The 25,683-nt window shown below is 35.9% G+C and overlaps 1 protein-coding gene across 1 annotated transcript in view; it reads left to right on the top strand.

The window, feature by feature from the left end:
- THBS2 (thrombospondin 2) overlaps positions 1–16,035 on the top strand; it is a gene marked incomplete at both ends in the record, with an annotated part of 29,244 nt that extends 13,209 nt beyond the window's left edge. Inside the window, 9 exons of the mRNA XM_079549901.1 lie at positions 137–355; positions 4,011–4,118; positions 5,745–5,904; positions 7,364–7,482; positions 8,591–8,825; positions 11,944–12,171; positions 12,619–12,890; positions 13,743–13,840; positions 15,891–16,035. Of these exons, the coding sequence (XP_079406027.1) occupies positions 137–355; positions 4,011–4,118; positions 5,745–5,904; positions 7,364–7,482; positions 8,591–8,825; positions 11,944–12,171; positions 12,619–12,890; positions 13,743–13,840; positions 15,891–16,035 (1,584 nt within the window). The remainder of the gene's footprint in view (positions 1–136; positions 356–4,010; positions 4,119–5,744; positions 5,905–7,363; positions 7,483–8,590; positions 8,826–11,943; positions 12,172–12,618; positions 12,891–13,742; positions 13,841–15,890) is intronic.
- Between the last annotated feature and the right edge of the window lie 9,648 nt (positions 16,036–25,683).

Raw genomic sequence — 25,683 nt, forward strand, 5'->3', positions numbered from 1 at the left:
AGCAATGTGACTTGGTAATAAAAAACGAAGTTGCTGTTTTGAGCAACAAATGACTGATCTGCTTTTGACAAAACTGAGGCAGACAGCTGGTGGCTGCAATTGTTATGTGTCAATGAGTATGCTTTATTTGCTACAGGTCTGTGAACCTGAGAATCCGTGCAAAGACAAGACACACAGCTGCCATAAATCTGCGGAGTGCATCTATCTAGGCCATTTCAGTGATCCTATGTACAAATGTGAATGTAGAACAGGTTATGCTGGTGATGGACGCATCTGTGGTGAGGATTCAGATTTGGATGGATGGCCGAATAATAACTTGGTCTGTGCTGCTAATGCTACATATCATTGTGTGAAGGTAGGTGTTGAAGTTAAACCATAACTGAAGTTTCCCTTTTTTTTTTCTTCTAAATAGTTATGAATGATAGCTATCAGCATCAAGCTGGTGGTGATCACATTTCAGTTTTGGCTGTTATAGCGTACTTACTTTGTGGGAGATTCTGAAAATTGTGTATTCACTTAACACTGTATTCAAAAAGGGATTTTTTTAATTGAAATCCAGAGTTGGGTTTTTTCCTGTTTAGTATACATAGAAGGCCTATGAGTAGAGTTAATGTACTGAATAGGAGCTGCCACAGCTAGCTAGAACTAAACAATCTCTGGTGCAGGTGAGTAGGAAATCCTATCTGCAAGGCTTGTTATGAGATCCTGATAGTCAAGTAAGATCTATGCTTCTGAATACTGCTTTGAACTAACCCTTCTTTTTAAAGAGTTACATTGTGAAAACAAATTCAGATCCTGAGATAAATTTTCGCAATAGGAAACAGAAATGAACAAATATTAGTAACTAGACAGTTTTCTTAATTGCAAAAGCTTATGGAGGAGAACAGGAGGTTCAGCCACTCTCCTTTCAGAGATATGGAGTTACAACTTTCACCCCTTCTAAGGGAAGTGACCTACCTGCCATGCTGGCTCTAGACCTTTCTAGACTGTTCTCTGCCCTTTCTGTCTAATCATAGTACTGAAAAAGGAAAGATTGCTAAGCAAACAAAATGGGAAAGCCTGAGGGAGCCTGAAAACAGCTATATGTAAGTTTTGCAGACGCTGCTTATCGTGGTATGTTCCCTGGGACTGGGTTTTGTGCTCATCTGAAATGTTGTTATTCTTGGTTTCCTAGCTTGGTTTTTCTTCTAGCAGGAATTTCTGAAAAAAGGTGAATATATTTGTGGGCCTCATTGTGATGAAGTTACTCTGCTGAACAAAACTGGGCTGGAAGTTGTTCCGGGTCCACTGGTTTAAACATAAACCAAATATCTGAGATATATTCAACTCAGTTCTGAGTGGTCGCCTCATTGTTGGTTGAAAGGCAGGCGCAGCACAGAGGAGCATGCATTCTTAAAAGTAGCAAATCAAGTAACTGGGACAAAATAAGCTATACCTGAAGGTGAATGGTTAGATTTACATACCTATGAATTAAACGCTTGCATCAGTGGATTAGAATCATAGAATCACCAAGGTTGGAAAAGACCTAAGAGATCATCCAGTCCAACCGTTCACCTATTCCCAATAGCTCCCACTAAACCATGTCCCTCAGCACAACATCCAGCCTTTCCTTGAACACCCCCAGGCTCGGTGACTCCACCACCTCCCTTGGCAGTCCATTCCAGTGCCTGACCACCCTTTCTGAAAAGAAAATATATTCTATATCTATATTCTGAAATATATTACCTATATATTTTCACTCAGGCAAGTTCTCAAGTATTTTTATTGAATCATTTATGGCTTCAAGGGTGATACTTAGCATTTCAGATTTGTTGTGGGTTTTTTTGTTTGTTTTTCACCCAGAATGGAAGCATTTTGGTTTCTCCCTCTAAGTTAAAGCAGTCTACCTCTAAATTGTTATGAAGTACAAGTGCAATAATGTTAAATTAAAAAAGAAAAAAAAAGGGAAAAAGAAGTGCAAAAATGAGTGGTTTTTTTTTTTTTTTTTTTTTTTTTTTTTTTTTTTTTTGGTTGTTAACAATAGGAATACAAATCAAGAGTTTGAAATCAGGTGGTTTAAGAGAGTCAGTAGTTACCTCTATTAATCCAGCTGAAGTTGTGAATTTGGCCTTTTTTAGCACAAGGGAGTTTGAGTTTTAGTAGGAAATATGGAACTCAAACACTGAATGTCCTCATCCTCACTGATGTCTGCTCATCGTGTTTGCAGCCAGTTCAGCAATTGCAGTTCACATATTCATTCTTAGTTCCTGTCATCAAGATTTGCAGCATGTTGACTCCAGATGTAACACAAATGATTAATTTTTACTAAGTGCCCAACGTACCGAACCCATTCAGAAAAAACTGTTCCAAAGATTAATTGATTAATTCATGTTTTCTTCAATTTGTGTGTTGATCTAGTAGAAACATTTAGGGGGTGAAACACCTTGAAAATTCTAGGTATTTTCAGATTGTTGTATTCATTACAAAATATCCTACTTACTAAAAGGCAACCAAAAACTACTTTGAGTTGTTGTTGTATGAAAATTTACATACTGTCTAAGCAAATCTATATGCATAAAGCATATAGTTGTAAATAATAATAAAATCTTAGCAATATTTGTTAATGTAAATCTATTTCTCATTCATATGATAGTTAATCTTTTTTTCGTTTTTACTGTACCAACATAGAACTTGATTAACAGATGAACCAAAGAAACCTAGTTTCTGGTAGGTTGAGTTCCCTGGAGTGAAGCGTGATGTGTCTAAGTCTTCTTTTTAATAGCTAGTAAGAGGCTTTTTGAGTGCACTGATTTGATCTCTTTCCTCTACATAGCTACTTCTTCCTAAAGCTTATGGGATCTGGCTACCCTTGAGGTCTTTGCGCTACTACTAGATTTGTATGAAATTGGACTCAATTCTATGGAGAGTACAGGTGAACAAACGTGTAGATGCAAACATGGAAAGCAATTGAAGAAGCTTTGACTGATTTTTTTTTTTTTTTTTTTTTTTTAATTTTTTATTTTTTATTTTTTTCACTGTTCCCAAAAATACATAAAGAAATAGAAAATCATTTCATATTACTGGATTGATAGTAATCAGTACTGAGTTGGACAGTCAAGGCCATCTACAACTATTTGATAAAAACGTGCCATGAAAAGGTTGGAGTTACATTATGGTTTTCATACTTACGATGAACAGTTACAGTTTTCTTCCTTGAATTGTCTCCACTATTTGAACTGCTGAGATTTTTTTTTTAAAAAAAAAAAAAGGGGACGGGGAATATTACTGGAATATTCATGTATTACAAAAAATACTTCTGCAGTCTATTGGCAAATTCTGTTTTGGTGTGAGATAAACATGGAAATACTTGTTAAAGTTTTACATCTTAGATTACACTTAAAAAATACAGCTTTCTTTATTTAAAATAATAATTCTTTGCAAAGCTCCAGTACAAAATAAATACATTTACTTTGTTTTCAAAGCTCTGGCTGTACAAGAGAGCAAAGATGTTCTTTTTTAGGACAGTTTGAAAGGCCCATTTTCTAAAACCCTTGCTTACAGTGTTCTCCTTATTGCTCCATACTTCTTCATTCCAGTAACTTTCCATATGAACAGCTGTTTCTGAAGATCATCTCCTGGCTTGTGTGTTTTTCTGGCAAAAAAACCTGTTCATTTTATATGTAATCTTCAAACATACATCACCAGCTGTCTATAAAAAGTTGATGTAAGTGATCGTGTGTGCGTGTGGTGTGTTTGTTCTTTGCTAGAGATTTTCATCTAAAATTTACTGGGAACATCCCTTTTACAGAAGGAGAGCTGGGAAACAGAATGATTTGCAGATGCGTTTCACTTACTGTACAATATGAAGGCAGCAAATTTACTACTATCTTTGGCAACAAACACAGATCCTTTAAAAAGTATTTGTGGATGACTGTTTGCTTTCTAGCCTGTGGTGGTGGCACCATATCTGCACTTCTGTTCAGGCAAGTCATTCTGACATAATGTAAAGATCAGTTATTTCTTTTGATCAGGATAACTGCCCCCTCCTGCCTAACTCTGGCCAAGAAGACTTTGATAAAGATGGCAAAGGAGATGCCTGTGATGAGGATGATGACAACGATGGTGTTGAAGATGACAAAGTAAGATGCGTTTCTGTGTTCTCCGTACTTTTGACATAAACATCCGTTTCTGATTACAAGTGATGACTTAATTATTGTTCAGAGCTTCAGCTAAGTTACTCTGCGCTACTTTCCTTGAATGATACCTGCTGCAGAGTAAAGTTGTTGCATCAAATGAGATGTAACGCTGGGAAGAGCAAAACAACCCAGGGAACCTGAGGCTGAGCTAAGTTCTCTGTATTGGCTCTGAGTTCAGTTGTGTACATGAAAACAACTTAATTAAACTCTTTATTTTGTGATGAGAAATGATAGCTCTATTTATTTTAAAAGCTGATAGATACCTGATATATGGTGGAAACAAGTTACAGTAAGTAATGTAACTATAAACATAGAGAGCATAAAAGAGAAGTGACAAGAGGAAAGTAATAAGCCTTGTTCATGCTTTCATCTCTTAAGTATGCCCACAAGATTGAAATCTGTATAGTTGTGTTAACTGAAAGACAAGTGGTTAATCTAAACCTCTTATTCCTTTACATTAAGCAAATGGACAGGAGTATCTTTCATTGTGCTTTTTCTGAATATGTTTAGGCTAAGATGCATGAACTGCTATTAAAAAATTGTAGTTGTTTTCAGTTACCTTCACAAGAAGCCTAGATGCTCTGAGCTAGACTGTAACTACTAGTTCAGTTTTATGCGCAGTATAAAATTTTTATTTGTCCTCTATCATCTCTTTCAGTGTATAAAATGTGTGTCTGAGGAATCTGAAATGTTGATCTGAAAAGTAGTTTTCTGGTAAAGGTTGTTGTTTCTTGTTTTCACAGAGGAAAAGTAGTCTAAAGGTATTTTCAAATTACTCCCTTTAGATTCCACAATTTTGATCTTCTCAATTCCACTGCTTTGATTTGGCTTGGTGATCCTTTACTTCTACACAGAATACTTCCTCAGGGCTGTGCAGAAGACCATTTGTAGTTTGAAGATGCATGAAGCATAAGAAATCTTATTGTACCAGACTTCCAGCATAGGGGTTGAACTGAGATGTAATTTTAAAAGTTCCACTAAAAAGAGTGGCTCTAGGGAAAAATATTTTGGATCAAAGAGTATTTCATTTAAATTTTGCTTTTTAGCATCTTTTATACTTTATCGTATGCAATATACCCACAAAAATTAATTCTTGTTTAAAATTAAAAATCAAAACATTTGATTTCAGACAGAATATTGATACTAGATTGCTCTAAAAAAGTCAGAGTATTAATTCTTGTTTTTTCCAAAGAAAAATGCTGCTGCCGTTGGACTGATTCTACAGCACATCCTGCTTTTGAAAAAATTGCATGTACCAGTGAGATATTTTCATTGAAATTATGGAGTACAGATCCAATTTAAAATGTGTTTCTCTTCTAGTGATATACAGTATGCATTTAGCATGCCTTGTATAAAAACACAAAACACACAGTAAGCCTGGCTGTCCAGAAACCATCCCATTAGCACTATGATTTTCAGCTTAGTTACAGTTTGTCCAGTGGAAAAATCACATTTTTTTGTCTTGATTCATCTGTCCAAGATGAATAGGAAGATTTACCACCAAATGCTCATGTGACCTCAATTCAAATTGTGATTTATGTTCTTAAATGTTTTATTTCTTCTCTCTAGGACAATTGCCCTCTTCTGTTCAATCCTCGTCAGTTTGACTATGACAAAGATGAAGTTGGTGACCGCTGTGATAATTGCCCTTATGTGCACAACCCTGCACAGATTGACACAGATAATAATGGGGAGGGTGACTCATGTGCTGTGGATATTGATGGAGATGGTATGTTTTTGGTTTTGAGAATTAAGTTATGTGCTATGAGTACGCTTTGATTTGTGGTTATTGAGACGAGCTGCCTGCTTTACTATGTGAAATAAAATCAAGTCTAACTGGTCAAAAATGCCAGAGAAAACTAAGGTTCCTTTGTCATGTGTTAGTATAATGTCCCTAAATGAATACAGTGAATACTATTGAATATAGTGAATACTATTGAAGAATAAATCACAGCAGTCTTCTGTCAACATAATCTTAAAAAGAAAGTCTTTTCTTCATCTGTAATCCAAAGTAATCTGGGTCTAATGTAAAAGTTTTGTTGACCTTTCTCCTTTTGACATTTTAGGGAGGGAGAAAAGACTTGAATATCCACCCAGTTAAGACAATATCTGTAAAAAATTAATCTGCTTTTCTTTATGGAAACATTGCAAAATCCATAGGAATCCAAATATGCAATTCGTTTTGCCTTGTAATTTTACTAAAGGTGTTTAATTCATGTACAAGTACATGTCTATGTGAACCAGATTCCATCAGAATAAGGACAAGAAAATTATTTAAATATTCTTTTAAAATCAGTATCCTTACGAATTCTCATAAATTATAATATTTGTGGTATTTTTTAAGTTGAAGAAATCTGGTTTTGGATTTCCTTCAGCAAACATAGAAACGTTTGGCTGCTTGGCTGAACTGATCTTGTAAATGTTTTGACTCCTTTCATCCTTCATATCATCAGGTTCTTAGTAGTACTGCTCATGGGACTTCTGCATATCTGCTTGGTAAAAAGAATGCAATTGTATGCTATTGGCTTAAAGACTACAGAAATATCCAGGGAATATTAGTGTAGGAGAATGTCCTTGTGTCCTTTCTGGACAGATAGGCCTATATATCTTGATTTTGTCCATTGTATAATTAGGTTTCCTGAGGGAGCATTTTCTATTGAAAATTTGGCATGCAGTACAATAAATTATGCATGTGTTCTGGTAAAATGAAATAATTCAGTGCTGAGGCAGCTGGATGCTAATGCAGTTGTTTCTGTACAAAACTATTCAGACATTCCACCATGATATAACTATGCATTCTTTGCCATTCCTTATAGTGTTCGCAAAGGAAATACAAATCATATTAATTAAAAAGTACCCCACCTCTTCAGCTGTTTGTTCAAGGAATGTAGAATCTATGAGAAAGAGCTAGAGTCATAAGTTTTAGCCCTTCCATTAGTGAAATATGCTGGAAAAAATACATATAGGAGTATTTACCATAAAAAGAAAAGTTATATTGATGCATCTTTGTTTTTTTAATATTAGTCTCTTCACTGTTTTGTGATGCAGGAATTACCTTGTAGCAATGAGAGAGTCTATGAATTCTGTAAGAGTGTTATTTTTTACTGATGACTGTAGAGTCTATGACTTATTTGTGCTGGACGTCATACCATTTTGATTTCTTTATTCTTTTTTTCTTTTCCCCACAGACATCTTTAACGAAAGAGACAATTGTCCTTACGTTTATAATACAGACCAGAGTGATACAGATGGTGATGGAGTTGGTGATCAGTGTGATAACTGTCCGCTAATGCATAATCCAGACCAGGTAAATGTTAGGTACCGCTTAAGTAATGATGAGGTCAGAACAAGGACAAAGAAAAGAAGAAAAATATCTGAGGAAATAGCTAAAGCTATTTCTCTTGCTATTTCATAGTACAGGTAGACTGAAGGAAGTGTGCTGCATACATGCACCCAATATCTTCACGTCTGCTCTTACCACAGTAAATAACATTGATTTAAAGTGTTTAAAGATGCACTTTCAGATATAGAAATCCAAGACAAAGCTACTAGGGCTGGAGAGGCTCTGGGTTAAAACACGCCTTGCTTTACTCACCCAGTGAGTAAAGTGTTTGCCAGTGTTTGTCTAAGGATGCAGAACAGTTCAGAAGGGTAAAAGGTAAGAACAAGGGAAGTAAACTATTTTTTTCAGTAGTTTCCACTACTTCAATTTATTCCTTTTTTTTGTTTGTTTGTTTTTTTTTTGTTTGTTTTGTTTTTTTAACAGTTAATGTTCTGGAATTTAGAACAATGCAGAGATAATGAATTTGCCTGATTGTAGGATTCATAATGTAACTGAGTTCAACTGCAGTCTTTCAAACTATAAAAAAAAAAAAAAAAAAAAAAAAAAAAAAAAAAAGAATGTATCAATCTGGATTATATGTGAGATGCACAGATTACACAGAACTGAATTATCTTGGAATAACAAATTGACATGAGGGAATATTTGTTTTTTGACTTGCATGCTATCATGCACACTCCCCCATGACAAGTCAGAACAGCTTCATGGCTTTATTTAGTATGCTCAGATTTGTTGGTCCGCATGCAGGAAAGTAACATCAAGTGTTATAGAAGCAGTCAGATAAATGCCTGGACTGCAACTCCCACATGATCTGTAGAATGAAAACAATGACAGTCATGGCCAAAGGCCTGCCCTGAAAATAGGTTAGAGACCAAGTCTGATGCTTTGACAGTAGCATAAGTAGGTATACTCTTTCAAAATAACATTTCTACTTTTAAGCATGGTTATCATCACAGTACCACTTGTCTGCAGAGAAGTCTTGAAGAGAAATTTTGGAAAATTAAGTACCAGGCTACTGTTATTGGTATTTTATGTGCTTAATAAAAGTCACAAACTTGCTTGCTTCTTTTGGTAGACTGATGCAGATAATGACCTTGTTGGTGACCAGTGTGACAACAATGAGGACATTGATGAAGATGGCCACCAGAACAATCAAGATAACTGCCCTTACATTCCCAATGCTAACCAGGCTGACCATGATAAAGATGGTAAAGGGGATGCCTGTGATCCTGATGATGACAATGATGGTATTCCAGATGACAGGGACAATTGTCGCCTCAGATATAACCCTGAGCAGGAGGACTCTGATGGTAAGAACAATGTTACATCAACTTAATTTAGTCCTTAGAATCCAGTTCTGTCTTTGAGGTAGTAATTTTTGAGGAAAATGAAGTCTCTTGAGAATGAACCGACTTATGACAGTTCAGTCAGTTGAGACTTGAATGGAACTGCTCTAGCTCTGGGCCAAATTAGACAACCTCTTTTTGAGAGGGTCTTGAACACACTTGTGTATTTATAGGTAAATACCTGTCCGAATTTTTTTTGAGCGTTTGAGTTTTCGTATTTATTTTAGTCTTGAAATGAGATATAAGAGGAAAACCTGGAAACTTTAGACATTTAAAATTAAAACTGAAATGGAAGAATGATATCCTTTGTTTTCAAAACAAGCTGTTTTCTGAAAATTAATATAGAAAAAATACAGTCTACTGCTGTTTTTTTTTTTTTTTTTTTTCAAAAGCTGTCTATTACTTAAATGTTTAACTCAAAAATTAATATTGATTTTAAGTTATTTTTCTAGTATGTATTTCTTAGGTGCTTTTCTCAAAATCAGTTTTTAAAGCTACTTATCTATAAATATTTTGGTAATATATGTGTCACTGTGTAAGAAATAGATACATAATTCTTCCCTTCTCCAGTTCTTGCCCTAAAACATTGCTCGGCACTTTCCAACAATCCTTCTTTGTGTTTGGTGGTATTTCAGTAATGAAATAGTGACATTTTACAGTCACAAATGTCATTTATGAAGCATCTGATCCTTTGAAAACCTTGAATGTTATAGGTCTCCAATAATTAGCCTTTAAATAAATACTTGAGCAATTTCTGTTCGGAATTATACAATTTACTGGAGTCACTGCGTACTTATGTTGGTGAAAATGAAAGCAGAATTTGGTACCAACATAATACAGTTTTATGTACATTTAGAAAGACAAAATCCTGTGTCCTGAGTGATTCTCTGGTAAGACAATTGCTGATGTCTGAAACAACCGGTTTGTTTGGTATCAGCAGTAGCACTTTACCCTGTAGTCAAATCAGGTAATAGAAACATCTTTGTAATTGCTAGTTTCTGGAAAAGCCTCTTACTTATAGAAATATTCCAAAATAAGGGTACCTCCAAATTGGCATAATTTGTTTTAGCTGTCACCTGGGTCTTTTGAGTGAGTATGCATTGTGTTTGGTGTAAGTATTTACAAAAAGAGTAAATTTTAAACAATTTAGCCAGCTCATCACTGTCATCAGTGGCAATCCCAAGAGAAATATTGGAAAAATGATAAATAAAGCCAAAATATGCTCCCATGCTCTTGACGATGTGAACTACATCATTTAAAGATGAGGCCTCTGAGAGAACTGTTGGATGTGGCTGGGTAAACAAATGCTTTCTAACTCTTCTTGACATAGTCAATGTTGTCATCAACAGCTCAGTACCAAATGGCTGTCAGCAGGGTATTCAGTGAATAATTAAATTATCCTATGACTCAAGAACTCTTTGATTAACTCTTTGATACTGGCAAGAGCAATACAATTGGAAATTCACTTTTTCTCTTTAAGTGCTAAGATAAACAGGTGCAGGGACACACAGCTGGTCAGGATTCTGTGTTCTTTAGGGCCAATTGCCAGAGTGAGAAGTTGGACTATTTTACAATGTAGCTGAACTACTGAAAGTCTTTGAATTATTAAACTCTTTAGCTTTCCCTAACTACCCTTTTTGGCTGTAGCCTAACTCTTGTTCTACTTTTTTTCTGAAAGCTTTGTACTTGAAAAATGCTGTGCTCATTAGGCGTAGTAATGCAGCTTTTCATTTGACTGTGTAGCATCTATTAGTATCTCCACAATGAATTGGTTGGATCATTGCTATTTTCCATTAAGTTAATTCCCAATTTCTTAAAGGAGTCACAAATACCTTTTCAAAAGCAGATGCGCAGACTTGTGAAGATAGAAATAAATTAGCTGGCAGTTCCAGTTTAGAATAGTATCCAGTTTAATATCCAGTTGTTTCTGCTGTAAAAGTCAGATATTTTTGAATTTGTTTTTGTACTTTCCTAAGTCATTTTTCAAGTGCTTGTTTTATTTAAGTAATATGTATGTCACATATGTTGACAGTGGCTTCATTGCTGAGAATTTTTTTTTGTGCCTTCCTTCATCACTTGCTATTTCTGGCAAAATGCATCTACTGATTTCCTACCAATATCATGTGTAAATTAAGGAAGAAGGTATTTATTTATTTTAGTACTGAATGTAGTAACTGTAGCTGCACTATGTGGATGCATTTTAGATCGTCTAAAAAGCTTCTTCTATTTCATATGACAACTTAATGTCTCCAAGGCTAGTCCTCCTGTACATAGTAATTCCTTGTTTTCTTGCATTTTCCTAAAGTGCTATCTTTTATCTAAAACAGATTGTTCTACTCAGAAGTGAAAGAGTAACTAAACATGTTTACATATATTACTGTAAATGCACTGGGTGGATTGTTGCTGTGCAAATCCTCAGACAGATTTAAAAAGTCTTAAAGTCTTCGATACTATATAGGGATGTAGTAACTTGTAGTAGGACAAATGTTTTAGCATGTGCAGCATAAATTAATTCAAACAATATTAAAATGTGGTCTTGCATCAGATCATAAAATCAGAATGGCTTGGGTTGGAAGGGATCTTAAAGCCTATGCAGTTCCAACCTCCGTACCGTGGGCAAGGACACCAGATCAGGCTGCCTTGGCCCCGGTCCAACCTGTCCTTGAATGCCTCCAGAGATGGGGCATGATCTGGGACTGAATCATACTGAAAATATAATACAAGTGTTAGTGAATTATATCAGCATAGGAAACTTCCAAGTTTCCCATTGCTGATTCTGAAGCACTGTATATAGACTAGCATCCAGATTGATCACTGTCATGAACCACTGATGGGATGTGTTTATTAGAAGGAATTTTGGCCTGGATCCAGGTTGATGACTTATTCCAGTCATTACCAGCAACATATCAAATGTTCATTTGAAATGAACTTCTAGAGAATGAAACTCTGTGTAAAGCATTCTTTGAAGAACGAGAAAATGATACACTCATATGCATCATAAATTTCTTCCATTAGTACCAGGGCAGTAGATAGTGTGGTTAAATTGCTAACAATTGCATTCCCTTATTGCTTTAACTTACAGGTGATGGCAGAGGTGATATTTGCAAAGATGACTTTGACAATGACAATGTTCCGGATATTTTTGATGTATGTCCTGAAAATAATGCCATCAGTGAAACTGATTTCAGAAAGTTCCAGATGGTCCCTCTGGACCCCAAGGGAACAGCTCAGATTGATCCCAACTGGGTTATTCGCCACCAAGGCAAGGAACTGGTGCAGACTGCCAACTCTGATCCTGGAATAGCTGTAGGTGAGTATCAGATTATCAGATCAGTAAGCCAGCATCTTTGAGGAAGAAAGCAGTGATCTATTGATCAAGAAGATAATAATAAAAATGATCATATATTTTAGTATTCCAAGGTTGGGACTGAAACTTGAGGTTTATACATCCAAATTAAAAACAGCTCAGTGCTGTTTGGTTTTGTTAACCATTCAGCTTGTCACTGACTGTAACACAGGTGAAATATCCAGTTGAAGAACTTGACATAAGCGTAGTACCTGCTGCCTTAACCACTTCTGGTAAATTACTTATTTTTCTCTAGAGTCTCCATAGGGTAGATAAGCAAGTGAAATTACTCCTTTCTTAGAGACTAGAAACAGAAAAAGCAAAAGTTGGAATCAAAGCTAGGACTCCAAAGTGTTGGTGACCAGACCCAGCGTTGTAACTCAATGATTCTTGTCTTGTGTCTTCTCCCAGGTTATGATGAGTTCAGCTCTGTTGACTTCAGTGGCACGTTCTATGTTAACACAGACCGTGATGATGACTATGCTGGCTTTGTTTTTGGCTACCAGTCCAGCAGTCGGTTTTATGTTCTAATGTGGAAGCAAGTCACTCAGACATACTGGGAGGACAAACCCACCAGGGCTTATGGCTATTCTGGTGTGTCGCTCAAGGTAGTGAATTCAACAACTGGTACTGGTGAACACTTGAGAAATGCTCTTTGGCATACAGGAAACACCCCCGGACAGGTGAGAGATTTAAAACTTCAGCTCTGTGGTGCATGATGAATCATTTAACACCTCAATTGTTGCAAAAAACAAACAAACAAAGAAACAAAAAAAAAAAAAAAAAAAAAAACAGATTTGTTTTTCAGTTCACATGTAATAGCGCTTGCCTTGTTTCAAAGAGAACATTACACATATAAAAATTATGAATGGAAAAAATTACATGTGTAAAAGGGTGGGTGTGGTGTGATCCTAAAATGAGTAAAAGATCTCAGTTCTCCACAAATCCTTTGTGACCTTGGTATTGGCACTTGATCCTTCAACATTCCAGCTTGTTTAAATTAAGCTGGGTTTATGCTTCAGCAACCAGTGAGAACAAAAAAAAAAAAAAGCAAGAAAAGAAAAATTACTGCTGTTCCAAGGGCAGCCCGGCCACAGGAGAATCTTGTGCCTTTTGGAAATGAAGCTAATGGAGCTTTGCACATGAATAGAAATTTCACAGTTTGGAGTTCTTGGAGGAATGAGGCCTTGGCCAAGTGTGAGAGTTTTCAAGGAATAATCTAAAGGCAGTAACTGTGAAGCTGTGGCCCCTTTTAATCAGAGGAGTCATTTGGATAGGAAAAGCAACATCAGATTTTACAGTGTGGATGTCTGTGTGCAAACAGGGACGAGACTACATAGTTAAAGAAGTGAACTTTCATTACTCTTGATAAAGAAGAATAAATTGAAGAAGTATGCTGGTCATAACACAGTTAAATACTGTTTTTGGTTTCATGCTCTGTCGCAAATAATCTGTGGCTGTATATTGTCACTGTAGTGGGTGCATAGTTGCTGAAGCACAGTGTTTCTAATACAGCATTTGTGTTCCTAATGTAGGTGCGCACTTTATGGCACGATCCTAAGAATATTGGCTGGAAAGATTATACTGCATACAGGTGGCATTTGATTCATAGGCCTAAAACAGGACTAATAAAGTAAGAAATATTTCTGTGCCTCTATTTTTTAGTAGCATAACTTTGCTCTCCAATGTAACAGCTATTTTTTCAAGTTCTGTGCTAGCTCTGATAATGATGATGCTTACATGACAGTTTGTTTCAATATTTAGGGAACTGTTTTGTTAACTTATTTTCCCTTTCAGATGTGTTCAATTAGTGGGTATTTACATCAGCTAAACATTCTTAAATTTAAAAAAAAATAAATTAAAAATCTCTCTCAATGGCTCTCTTGCAAAGGAATGGAAACTTCCTAAGAAAAACTCAAAGCAAGGTTAGAACATGAGATTCCTTCCCAGCTTCTGGAATTTGAAAGAATGAAATTAATTAGAAACATCAGAATTGCCACAGGGAAGTAGGCCAACCTTCTGTCTATTTCAGCATCCTGTCTCCAGTAGTGAAGAAGTAGCCATAAGCACATCTGCAATGCACATAACAAGGAGCTATGGCATATTAGTTTACTAATATTTGATATTATGAACATTCAAGGAATGAACATTGACTGTCTCAATTTTATCTTGAACTAATTACTGTAACTATAAAGTGTGTTTTTCAATGAGGTAGCCCAATCTTTTGAGGTCTTGTTATTTTGTGTTTAGTATGAGTAGGGATGTTGAAATGTAGACAAATTTAGTTAGTCTATTTTACCCAGTTTTCAGGAAAAATATTTCTTCATCTAAGTCTTCATGCTGCAGTGTATATACTGATACAGGTAAAAGAGAAACTTTTTTTTTTTTTTTTTTTTCATTCATGTTGCTGTTGCTTGTGTCCTTTTTTGTAGAATCTACTTAGAGTCAGACAAAATATATTTCAAATGGTATCCCACTAGATTAGTCTAGCATGAAGAATTGTGATCTGGAGCATTAGATTCCACTAGATTACTTAGGGCATTTTTTTAATAGGAAATAAATAAAAGTGGGTTCAGTGGTTTCATTATGCTGCAGGGCTTCCCCGGGTTCTCTTGCTGGAGAGGCAAATGACATGCAGACTTGTTTGCAGGTGCAGAACAAAAGGCATTTATTCTAGGTGCTTACCCACTTTTATATCCAAGCAGCACAACGGTTTTCCTGCGCAACCAAGACTGGTTACATCTAAGGGTTAGGCGCCTTGTAGGTGTAGATGTAGATGCCTCAAGTTATTGTTGAGCTTTACCACTTGTTAGCAATACAACAACCTTCTTTATCCCACGTCATTATGGAACTACGTTGTTTGTACAGAAATAGCAATTTAATATTAACATATTTAGATCTGTGTAGTATTTTTGGCTCTGCTGTAATCAATAGACCATAAGCTCACTTCATGTTTGGCTATTTTAAGATACTGAAAACTTAAGAACCTTGACTGTCCCAAGGTGAGAAGTAGAAAGTCTAAGATAGAGGAACTACAACCTATCTGGTAGAAAAGGAAAATGAAGAGTTCTTTTAGCTCTTGGGTGGGTGTCTTAGATGGTCAAGAAAAAAATAAATCTTCCTTTTCCAGTTCATGAATTCAGCTGTTTCTGTCCAAATTCTTCCAGCTTTCATTAAAGGCTTAAGATGTCTGAAATAAAAATTAAGCATGACTCCAGTTAATGTTTCTTTGACTCTAAAGGGATGGTTCTTCCAATTTGTGACTTTGACCTTTGCACCAAGAGGTAAATAAATCAGTCATTCACATAGCTGTAAAGACAACTTTGTTTTAACCTCTGAGTTCACAGGGATAGAGGCTTATCAATGAATACATACTCATGTCTCCTGGTATGAACTGTTCTAAATGAAGAACTGGGAAATCTCTTGCAGATGGTGTGCATAAAATTACTTACAGAACAGCTCCAGTACTTCTGATTAATGTATTGTGGCTGCCAGCCATGTGGTCATGAGATAGAGATGAGAAGTGATCCTTACAGTGAAGTAGTTATCTGGTGACTAGCTAAAATTAATTCTGATTTAATTCTTGGAAGCTATTACTATCCTTTAGCAATGGACACTCCATCATTTTCTTAGTTTAATTTATTACTTTTTTTTTTTTTTTTTTTTTTTTTTTTTTTTTATAGAGTTCTAGTGTATGAAGGGAAGCAAGTCATGGTGGATTCTGGACCAATCTATGATACAACCTTTGCTGGCGGACGATTAGGTCTTTTTGTCTTCTCTCAAGAAATGGTCTATTTCTCTGACCTCAAATATGAATGCAGAGGTTAGTTATAGAAAATGTCTGGAAAATGCTGATGCCTTTGATATCCTATGGAACAAGCACATAATATGGAAATGAAGAATATCCTCCTTTAACTGAAAACAATCTGTAATCTTACAGCCTGTCATGAACCTGTTTGTTGAAATACCATGGATGCCCTTTGCCTCTGTAGTAATCTCAATTTGAATAATAAAACCCAGATGTTTAATATTGCCCACCTGGAAAAAAATAAGATAAATCTCTGAGTGGGATACACGCTTATAATTTTCTTTGCATATCCACTTTCCTTTGTAGGCTATTTCAATGTGTCCTGCGGGCAGAGTGCTGCTTCTGGATCACTCCTCTTTCCAAGAGGGAAAGAGAGAGTAGGCATTAATGAGCATGTCTCTGTATCTTGCCTGTTCAAAAATGTTTTGAAATATAGAAAATGTTTTCCCAGGCTTTCTTATGTGATTTTTTTTTTTAATTATTATTATTCACAGAGGTAGATGCATGTACACAAACAAGTGCATCTCTATCTACATATATAGATGACTACCTATTTTTATGTAAATGTTATCATGTTCGTAGGATAATGCAAAACGGGAAACTTTGTGCTGCAATCCTTATACTGTACCATGATGGATCTCTCCTCCTTTCTGACTGAATTCTAAACCAGTAATACAACAATTAATACCTTTTTCTCTTTCTTTCAGATGCTTGAGCAATGGTTGCTGCATTACCAGCAAAGTACTGTAAATGCTATGCAACCTAGACACCTCAGTACATCCTGGTACTCCCTTTTTTTTATTTTTTATTTTTGTGTACCTCCTTCCTTGTCCTCTGTCCACATGCTCCAGTGACCAGGAATGCTCCCTGCTGCCAGGAATGCCTCAGCCATCCCTCCACCCAAGTGCCTTCTCGCAGCCAGGACTAATGAAACCTAAATGTGAGCGTCTGACCCACCACAGAAGCAAAAGCAGATTGATACTTCAGAACGCTTTTCTAGAGCGTTTTCAACTTAGCAGAACATGTTTGCTTGTATTATCTAAAGGAGTAAGATATGAAAATGTGTATTTATATATATATATGGGAAAGAAAAAGGGGAGATGATAATTATCAGTCATCTTCTTTAAATGAGGAAAAGCAGTGTTTGAATAACTTTATAGGTATATGGTTGATACTTTCTTCTTTTGATCAGGGCTGGACTTCACTAACAGAACCTCTGGGTAGTAAAGTAACAGGTGACCACGCGAATAGTGTCTATATTAACAATGAAGAAGCTTTTGGAGTATAAAGTGAAGGTTAATTGTGAAGATTTCTTGATTTGAGATGTCCTTTAGGTGATGAGGATGCTCTTAATAACTCCCATTAAAATTATAGTTGTTAGAAATGTCACATTGGCAACCTAAAGCATTGCCTAGTATCAGAATGTTCATTCAGGCCAAAGAGAACTGAACTGGAAACTCCCATGTGAAAGGGGAGAGTGATTCATTTAAGATTCCAAAGCTGTCACCACTGCCTGACTTTCATGAAATGATTTCCAGTTTTTTCATTTCCATTATGTCTTGTGTTCTTTCATAATAATTAAAAAAAAAAAAAAAAAAGTAATCACATGGCCATGTGGAGTGAAACAAGCCCAAACAACTTTCCCACCACTGTTATAAAAAGCACTTTGACATCTAGTATCCAGATCTGGGATTTTGAAAAGATGGCAACACAATTGTTACTTAATTTGGTAGTAGATTAAGGTTAATTAAGATTAATCTTAATAGAGATTAAGGTTCCACTTATAAGTATTTTGTTAATATTTATTATGATTATCACACCGAGCAAAATTCTCTGATAATTTATTTTAAAGCATGTCATATGATGCATCAGTAATACATTAATGATATTCTAAAGTGTATCACAATATGTAGATATGGTCAAAGCATGATATACACCTAAGTATAATTTTGTGGGTTATATTCAAGTATTCTTTAAAGTTAAATGAATAATAATGAAGAATTTATAAATGGAACCTTAATATATATCCTGTTACCTTAAGTTTATTATCTTACATTGTTACCTATGTCTGCTGTATATAGAACTTCTTAAAATAATGCTGAAGGGCTACCAGTGTTTATTCTAAACAGATAAAACAGTTATTCAGATATACAATAGTATAAACGTGTTTAACATTTTGTTTTAAGTTGTATGAGCTTTGTTCACAAAAAGACACTTGCTGGTGTAATTTTATTCATTGATGAATTTACTAATGGAATATGATGTTATCTCTGCCTTCTTATTGGGTGCAATGAGCTAAATATTGAATCAACTTTTTCTTCCTTGAAATAGATTTTATTGCTATGTTCAATTAGAAAGAAATCCCCAGTTGCTGGCTTTGTTGCACATTTTATAGTGGTCATACTATCAAATCTACTTTGGCTGGTTGTTTTCGGTGGTTGTTGTTGTTTTTTCCAAATCCTCTTCATGAGGTTTTGAAGTGTGTTTCAGTTTCTTTTGGTGTTTCAAATTGTATCCCTGAGTCCCAAGCAGAAGGGAGGGTGACTTCATTAAATGTAATGGTTGTAATGGCTGTGTAGGGTTTTTTGTTTTGTTGAATAGAGACATCAGTACAGGGATGAAGATGTTAATATTTGGACTGTATCATGTTTCCTATTCTATGTAAATTATTTATGATGTTTTTCTTTTATTTCTTTCCCATTTTTTTCTTTGCAAGTGTGTGTATGTGTGTGTGTGTGTGTGTGTGTGTGTGTGTGTGTGAGAGAGAGAGAGAGAGAGAGAGAGAGAGATTAATGAAATTTCATTTTGTTTTGCCAAAGATTGTAAATAATTATTTATTTGTTTACATGGACGGAAATTTATCATTTAACGTCCTGATTCATTTAGTCAGATCCTCATCTATCTATCTATCTATCTATCTATATTTTTAAAGAAATTAATGATAGGAAATAAACTGTAAAAAGGTTTTATAAAAAAAAAAAATCTCTTTACCTTTTTTATAGTTTAAATGTTTCTTTAAAGGAATATTCTATTCCCCAAGGCCCTTTGTTAGATAACTTCTTGCCTTGCTATAAACCAGCTCATTTTAAACTGACCAATAAATCTGCTGCTTGGCTACAGCTTGACAATTGTCTTCTCAGATTATAAATGACAGGTTTCCTACTCGCATTGACAAGAGACATGGTTCCACATAATACTTTGTCTGGCAAACTTTCTCAAGTTTTACTTATTGTGAGTGAGAAATTTTGGTCTTACTTTTTTGTTGTTGTTGCATTTGTATACACATTTCTAGTTTGGATCTTGGCTGATGCATTTGAACAAATACACGATCCTGGTCTGCAGCTGCTTCTGCTGCATGTCCCATTTACGTCACTGGGATATGTTTGCCTGAGCAAGGATTGCCTTCCTGCTGGAGACTTTCAGGAATGAGTGCTTAGTAATAACTCAGAGTAAGATACGAGAAATTCTTAGCGTGAGAGATCTTCACCATCACTATGAACCTCTCCCAGGAGGGGTATTTGAAATGGATTAGGAAAAGTCAGAATGTCCTGCATGTCAAAATGCCACTTTTGAGGTATGAACTGTAGTCATCTCCTCTTGCAATTAATACTAGCTATTAATTTTCCTCAGCCTCCCCAATACTGTGCAACTGTTTGCTTTCCTTTGCTTGTGATTCCAGTGTGCCAAAGCTGGAGTATTCAGACCATTACACAACAAAACCATATACTCCACAGTACCATCTTTTGATGAATCCTTTAAGCTAATATAAATATCCAGGCCTGATGAGAGTGGCTCTTTTCTGTTTATGCTGCAAAGATGAAAGTGATTGGCATTGTTTGGGTAATACAGTAATCAAGATCTTTGTTACCTATGTTCTCAAGAGTCTCTTATAGGCATCTATGAGAACAAGGTTGTTGTTAGTTTTGGGAATGAATGCTTTATAATGACTTGAAAAGAATGAAGGGGGGAAAAAAACTCTTCATGGCAACCAAACCAAAATCTCCCAAACAGACCCAGGGAAATAAAACTATTAAACAAGTGAAACCATGGCAACACTGCACTACTGTATTACTAACAGTGTCTCCAAGAAAAAAAGAAGCGAATGGAGGACCAAAAAAAGCAGTAACACTTCCTGAACTCTCTACTTATATCTCCATACAGATTTTTGAAAATGTTCATGAATATTTGGATAATTTTGGAAAAATTAATTATAAATTTCGGCAGCCTCTGCAATTCTTGTTCCCAGAGTCATAGGGTTACGAAAAAAGGCCTGAAATCCCTGGAAAGAAGCTGATTTTTTGATTAAGGGGAGATGTTGGGGGGACCTGGAATCCTTTGGATGTCAGGGGGAAATTCTTTAAAGAGAGAGTGGTGAAGTGCTGGAACAGGCTGCCCAGAGAGGTTGTAGATGCCCCGTCTCTGGAGGTGTTTAAGAGTGGATGGGGCCCTGGGCAGCCTGGTCTAGTATTAAATGGGGAGGTTGGTGGCCCTGCATGTGGCAGGGGAGTTGGAGATTCATGATCCTTGAGGTCCCTTTCAACCCTGGCCATTCTGTGATTCTATGACCTGGACTCCAATTCTGCTACTGACTTGTATGACACAATACAGACTTCTTTTTTTTCTTTTTGTTTCTGTGAGCATCAGTATCCCATCTAACAATCAGTGATCAAATTTCCTCCCCTTTTAAGATCCTTCTGGTAAGTTTTATGTATCTTACTGTTTCTGAGTCAGATAAAAGAGTAGGAAACACTAAAATCCTGAAACCCCTGAGAGAAATTCTTGCCCAATTTTAAAACAAGTGTTTTTCAGATAAGCTTTGGATAAAACTCTGAATTCTGAAAAATAATGATAAACTCACTTCACATTCTTCTTAATCTTCTTAATCTTCATTAAGATTGACAGAATTTGTCAATCTTAATAATATGTTTACATTGACTTTTCCAGAAAAAAAGGAAAAAGTGCACCTAACCACTGTACCTGTTATTTCTCATGTCAGGCAGCAGAAATATTAGCATCATGAATGCTTACATCTGCATCTACTACTTGCTGGAGTCAGAAGCTGAGTAGACTATCAGAGTTAGTGGGCCAAATCCTCAGCTTGGGATATGGATGTTTTCCTACAGACGTGAATGTTATCTGGATGAGATTCAGGGTTCTGCCTGTGCTGCAAACCTCCATAGAGGAAGAGCTGTAATACTCATATGGGAACATCTGTTCTCTAAAGTGATTTAAAAAATAATATGTAATAATTTGGCACAGTCTTGTTCTCAATATGGAGAAGACCACCCTTGTAGATCAGGAAGAGGGACATCGAAGCAAAAGGAATGTGGGATTGATTAAGCCAAAGGTCCATCTAATCCATTATCCTACTTCTTGAAAGCCGCTAGTCCCAAATGTGCCAAAGGAGAGTGTAAAATTCTAATCATTAAAAATTATACATCCATATGCCTGGAGGAAAAACAATGTTCCTACCCCCAGGCAGGTAACCTGAGGTGTTTTATGCTTTGTTGCCTCTATGGCTTATGTTACAATAATGTAACTGCAAATGTTCTTCTTATTTATATATATATATTTTTTTAATCCCATTTCCTGACTTTAGTAAAATCTACTTTTGAATTCCTGACGTTGATTATGCATGATACACAGTATAATTTTCCTTTTGATAATTTCAGATCTGTTACTGTTTATTTTTTTTTTTCAGTCTGTTTCTCACAAGCTTTGGGAAGGAGAGAAATGCATACATTTCATCATAAAACTTTGTGTCAAAAAAAAAAAAAAAACACAACACAAAACCTATGATATTTTGCTCTGCTCTTTTTCTCTGTGTGCTTGCCTTGGTAATGGGATCAAGAAATACATCAAAGGTAGAAGAATGTTCACTGCTTGTTGCCATAAGCTGCAGTGTTGTAGTTCTCTTCATGTCACTTTTTCCCATGTCTCTCTGTCCAGCTTTGTGGAGTCTCATTATAACATGTACGTACACATATATAATATATACATTTTGCAAAGAATGAAAATTACTTTGTGCTTGTTTTATTTTCAGTGCTTTTCCTGCCCACCTGCTGCTGGCCATTGTTGGAATCTGGCAAGTGAGTTGGACACTGGATGTTTTACAGTCTTTTATTCTGTCAATGACCGTTGATCATTCTCCAGTCATCTTGATATTTGTAGAGCTAGACAGAAACATGTTTATTGCTCTTCTTTTAGAAGGAAGTGAATTCCTTTTCAGACATCAGCTGAGCATTTCTGGTCTCCTTTCAGCACCACAGAATGCACCAGCAGCCTCTAGATGCTGGAGGCATGCGTTGCAAATCACACTTAAAATCTCAGCAACATCTGTAGTAAGGTAACTTGTAACTTGGAAATGGGTTTTAGACATCAAGATTTCATAGTCATTCAGTAACTTTCAGGAGATAAGGACTTGGCATTCCATTTGTCAACTGATTTTCTTTCCTTAAATAATGTTGACACAAAGGGAGAAGGTGGAAAGCTGCAAGCACTGTCAACTGCTTCATTGGATATTTTTTGACCAACATCCTTTTATGTATGTGAAAAAAATGAAAGACAGAATTATCAGTTTTATTCCAGGCAGAATTTCCTCAGATAATGTCTTCTAATTATTCATTCTAGTTCTCTTTCTGGAATTTCTGCTGCTACTCACTTGAAAGTAGCAACAACAACCAACAGAAAAAAAATTAGAACAGGATGAACCTATTATAGACAGACAGTGATTCAAGTTATAGGGAACCAATCAGAGTATTCAAAAAAACGAGATTTAGGAGCAGTGGAAACCAACTGTGAAGACATTCCTTACTGGTAAGTCTTATATACTGGGAGGTGAAGCATGGACCCCAAATAAATTAATCTTTCCTGAGAACTGAAGATTCAGCTACACTGCCTGCTCTAGGAGTTTGCAATCAGAAGTAAAGGACCACCCAAATGGAGCTAATTCAGAGGGTTTAACTATACTCAACAGTTCAACTTTGATACTGAAGAAGTGAAGACAACGTCTAGAGTTGATCCCAGTGTTGTGCAGCAGATCATGTTTTCTCAACTGCAATTCAGTTGCAAAGAGACTGGCAATTGCTCTTTGAGACAAAACCACTTACCCATTTAAGACAGAAGTTCTTATGCTTGTAAAGGAGACCAGAAGCTGAGAAGAAAACAGAACTTTGTTAATTGTTAAAGTTAATTAAAATTTGCATAATTTTCAAAGGAATAGAACATCCAGAGGCGGTAAAGTGGCTGAGATCACATCCAAATAAAAGGAAAAATCTTGGTTTTAATGAAGTGCAGAAAAAAGACAGTAATAAAGGGAAAGGTGACTATGCATTAATATTTTTTTCATTAATATGATGAGAGGAAAAGTACAAATGAGCTGCAGAAAGCAGGAACTGGCACTTGCAGCATGATCCTACCTGAACATTTGTGACAGCCAAACAAATATTCAAGGTAAGTAATTCTGCCTTCCACTGTCCTCATGCTCAAGCCTTTACAGAGGAGAGAGGGAAAACAAGCTCTTCAGGCACAGAGGTTTGCAGATCAGTTACATGACTGCTACGGTACCTGTATTTAAAATACTCTTCCCTCTCTATGTAAATATTTCTATAGTATGAGATTTAGCACCTAAGTGTTATGCTTAAGATTTAAATCTTTTTTTATGATGCATATAGACAAAAAAAATTACTTATTATTTCTAGAATATTTGTGCCGGTGGGTTTTTTTTTTTTGTTTGATTGTTTTATTCTATGGACCAGAAATTAATAATGCTACTATATGCCATAGAGAATGAAATACTGTTCTGAAAGTGTTCTTTAAAGATGTCCAGTACAAGGACTGTGCTGTTGTAGCACTGTGAAGGATTGTTGTTTCTACCTCTTTGATCCTATTCAGAACATGTTCACAGTATGGTGGCCACTATTTTTCAAATATGATGCACATTTTACCTTGATGTACTATGTGCATATTTTCTTCTGTGTATTGTTTCTCCAATAAAGCATGAGATATAGTGATTTACCAACAGCACTGATAAATTGCAGCCTACTCCCATGCTAGCACAACTATCATCTGTTACTTCATACCATCTATTTACTCCCTGCCCAATTTCCAAAACAGAATTGAGACAATGTGGTTTTTGCAGAACTTTATTTTTAAAACTAAAGGATTGCTTGTTTAACTACTGCATTAATTTTATACCTTCAAAATAAATTAATGTTCCATTTACACATACAAATTTCTTATAAATATGTGGTTTGCTTTTCTGTATAGTTTTGACTCGAGTTTCAATATTAATTTTAAAATATTAACACTTCCAGAGGCAATGGAAAGGATGTAATCAGTGTACTTTTTTTGTGCCCTTTCCTGCAATGTTCTGTGTAAGTTCTAGCAGTGAAATGCAGCTTAGGAAACCTTTGAGCTGTATTGTTTAAGGAAGAACTGGTGTTTTTCAAGAGGAAAGATTATTTTGTAAGAAGCTATAAACCTTTCACTGCAAAGTGATTAATAAGTAAAATAAGAAATGGCAAATATCTGGGATATCTCTTCCTCTTCTATTGCTCAATCATTACTCTGTATAGACGTGTCCATGTGAGATGAGCCAATGTAGTCAGCTTGCCTTGTTGGGACTACCAATTTTTCATGCACATGTTCATAATTTTGAGGAATATACATTCTTTTAGCAAAAAACCTGATACTTGTTATACTGCAAGTGTTTTGCATTAAGAATGTAAAACAAAACCGAAGCTGTGGAAAGAGTAATTTATTCAATAGGAGACAATGTCAAAGCATTTTAATTTCCTCTTATATCCATAATTTTGTTCCTCATCAGCTGGGGCTTTGACTTGTTTATGCTCTGTGCTCTGATGTCCATATTATGTGAAAAGCTGTTCAATTTCTTCCAGGTATTACCTCTAGGGAGGGTAGAAAATCCTCCCATTTTTACCTCTCACAGCTCTGAGCTGCAAGGGGTGAGACAGTGTCTCCCAGCATCACAGAAAAGCATGCACTGAGAAGGAAACTGGAGAAGGAGTAAAACAAAAAAAGTGAACCAGAGGAATATCCGCAACTATTTGCTGGGTTTCACAACCCCAAATGGCAGCCATTGAAGAGGGCTCTTAAGGTTGTCTAAATTTTCTTCAAACTAGACATTAACTTTCTGAAGTGTATTAAGCCAAAGGGATTTCTTTAAAAAAACTTATCTAAAGGAAACAACAGAAGTATTTGCCAGCTAATCTATCTAAAGCTTGTTTGTCTACCTTCTCTTCTGCCTCAGCAGGCAGCTCTGGAGCAGCTGGCAATACTCAGCCACTACCAATTGGCGGGTGGCCATGTGTGCCCCTGGGCCAGCTGCTCCATGTACTGCCTTCTTGCCAGCTTCCCTGGAGTGGGTGAGATCCTCACAGGTGTGGAGGTATCAGGTGGGAGAAAGGGGAGATTAGATGCTTCTGATGGATGGGATTTTGTAGAGGTGGGGACATGCCTCAATTTGTCGCTCAACGGTGAGTCATGAAACCCTAGCGAACTTTATTAATAAAGTCTATTAATGTAGGCTTTCTCTGATTACTTAGTCAAGGATATTGACTTTTCTCAGCCTGGGTCAGTTAAAAAGTATATGTGACCATCTACCTATTTCAAATACACTTGCATATACACAAGACCATATATAGATA

The sequence above is a fragment of the Tetrao urogallus genome, assembly GCF_951394365.1.
Source record: "Tetrao urogallus genome assembly, chromosome: 2".
In the NCBI taxonomy this organism is placed as follows: Eukaryota; Metazoa; Chordata; class Aves; order Galliformes; family Phasianidae; genus Tetrao; species Tetrao urogallus.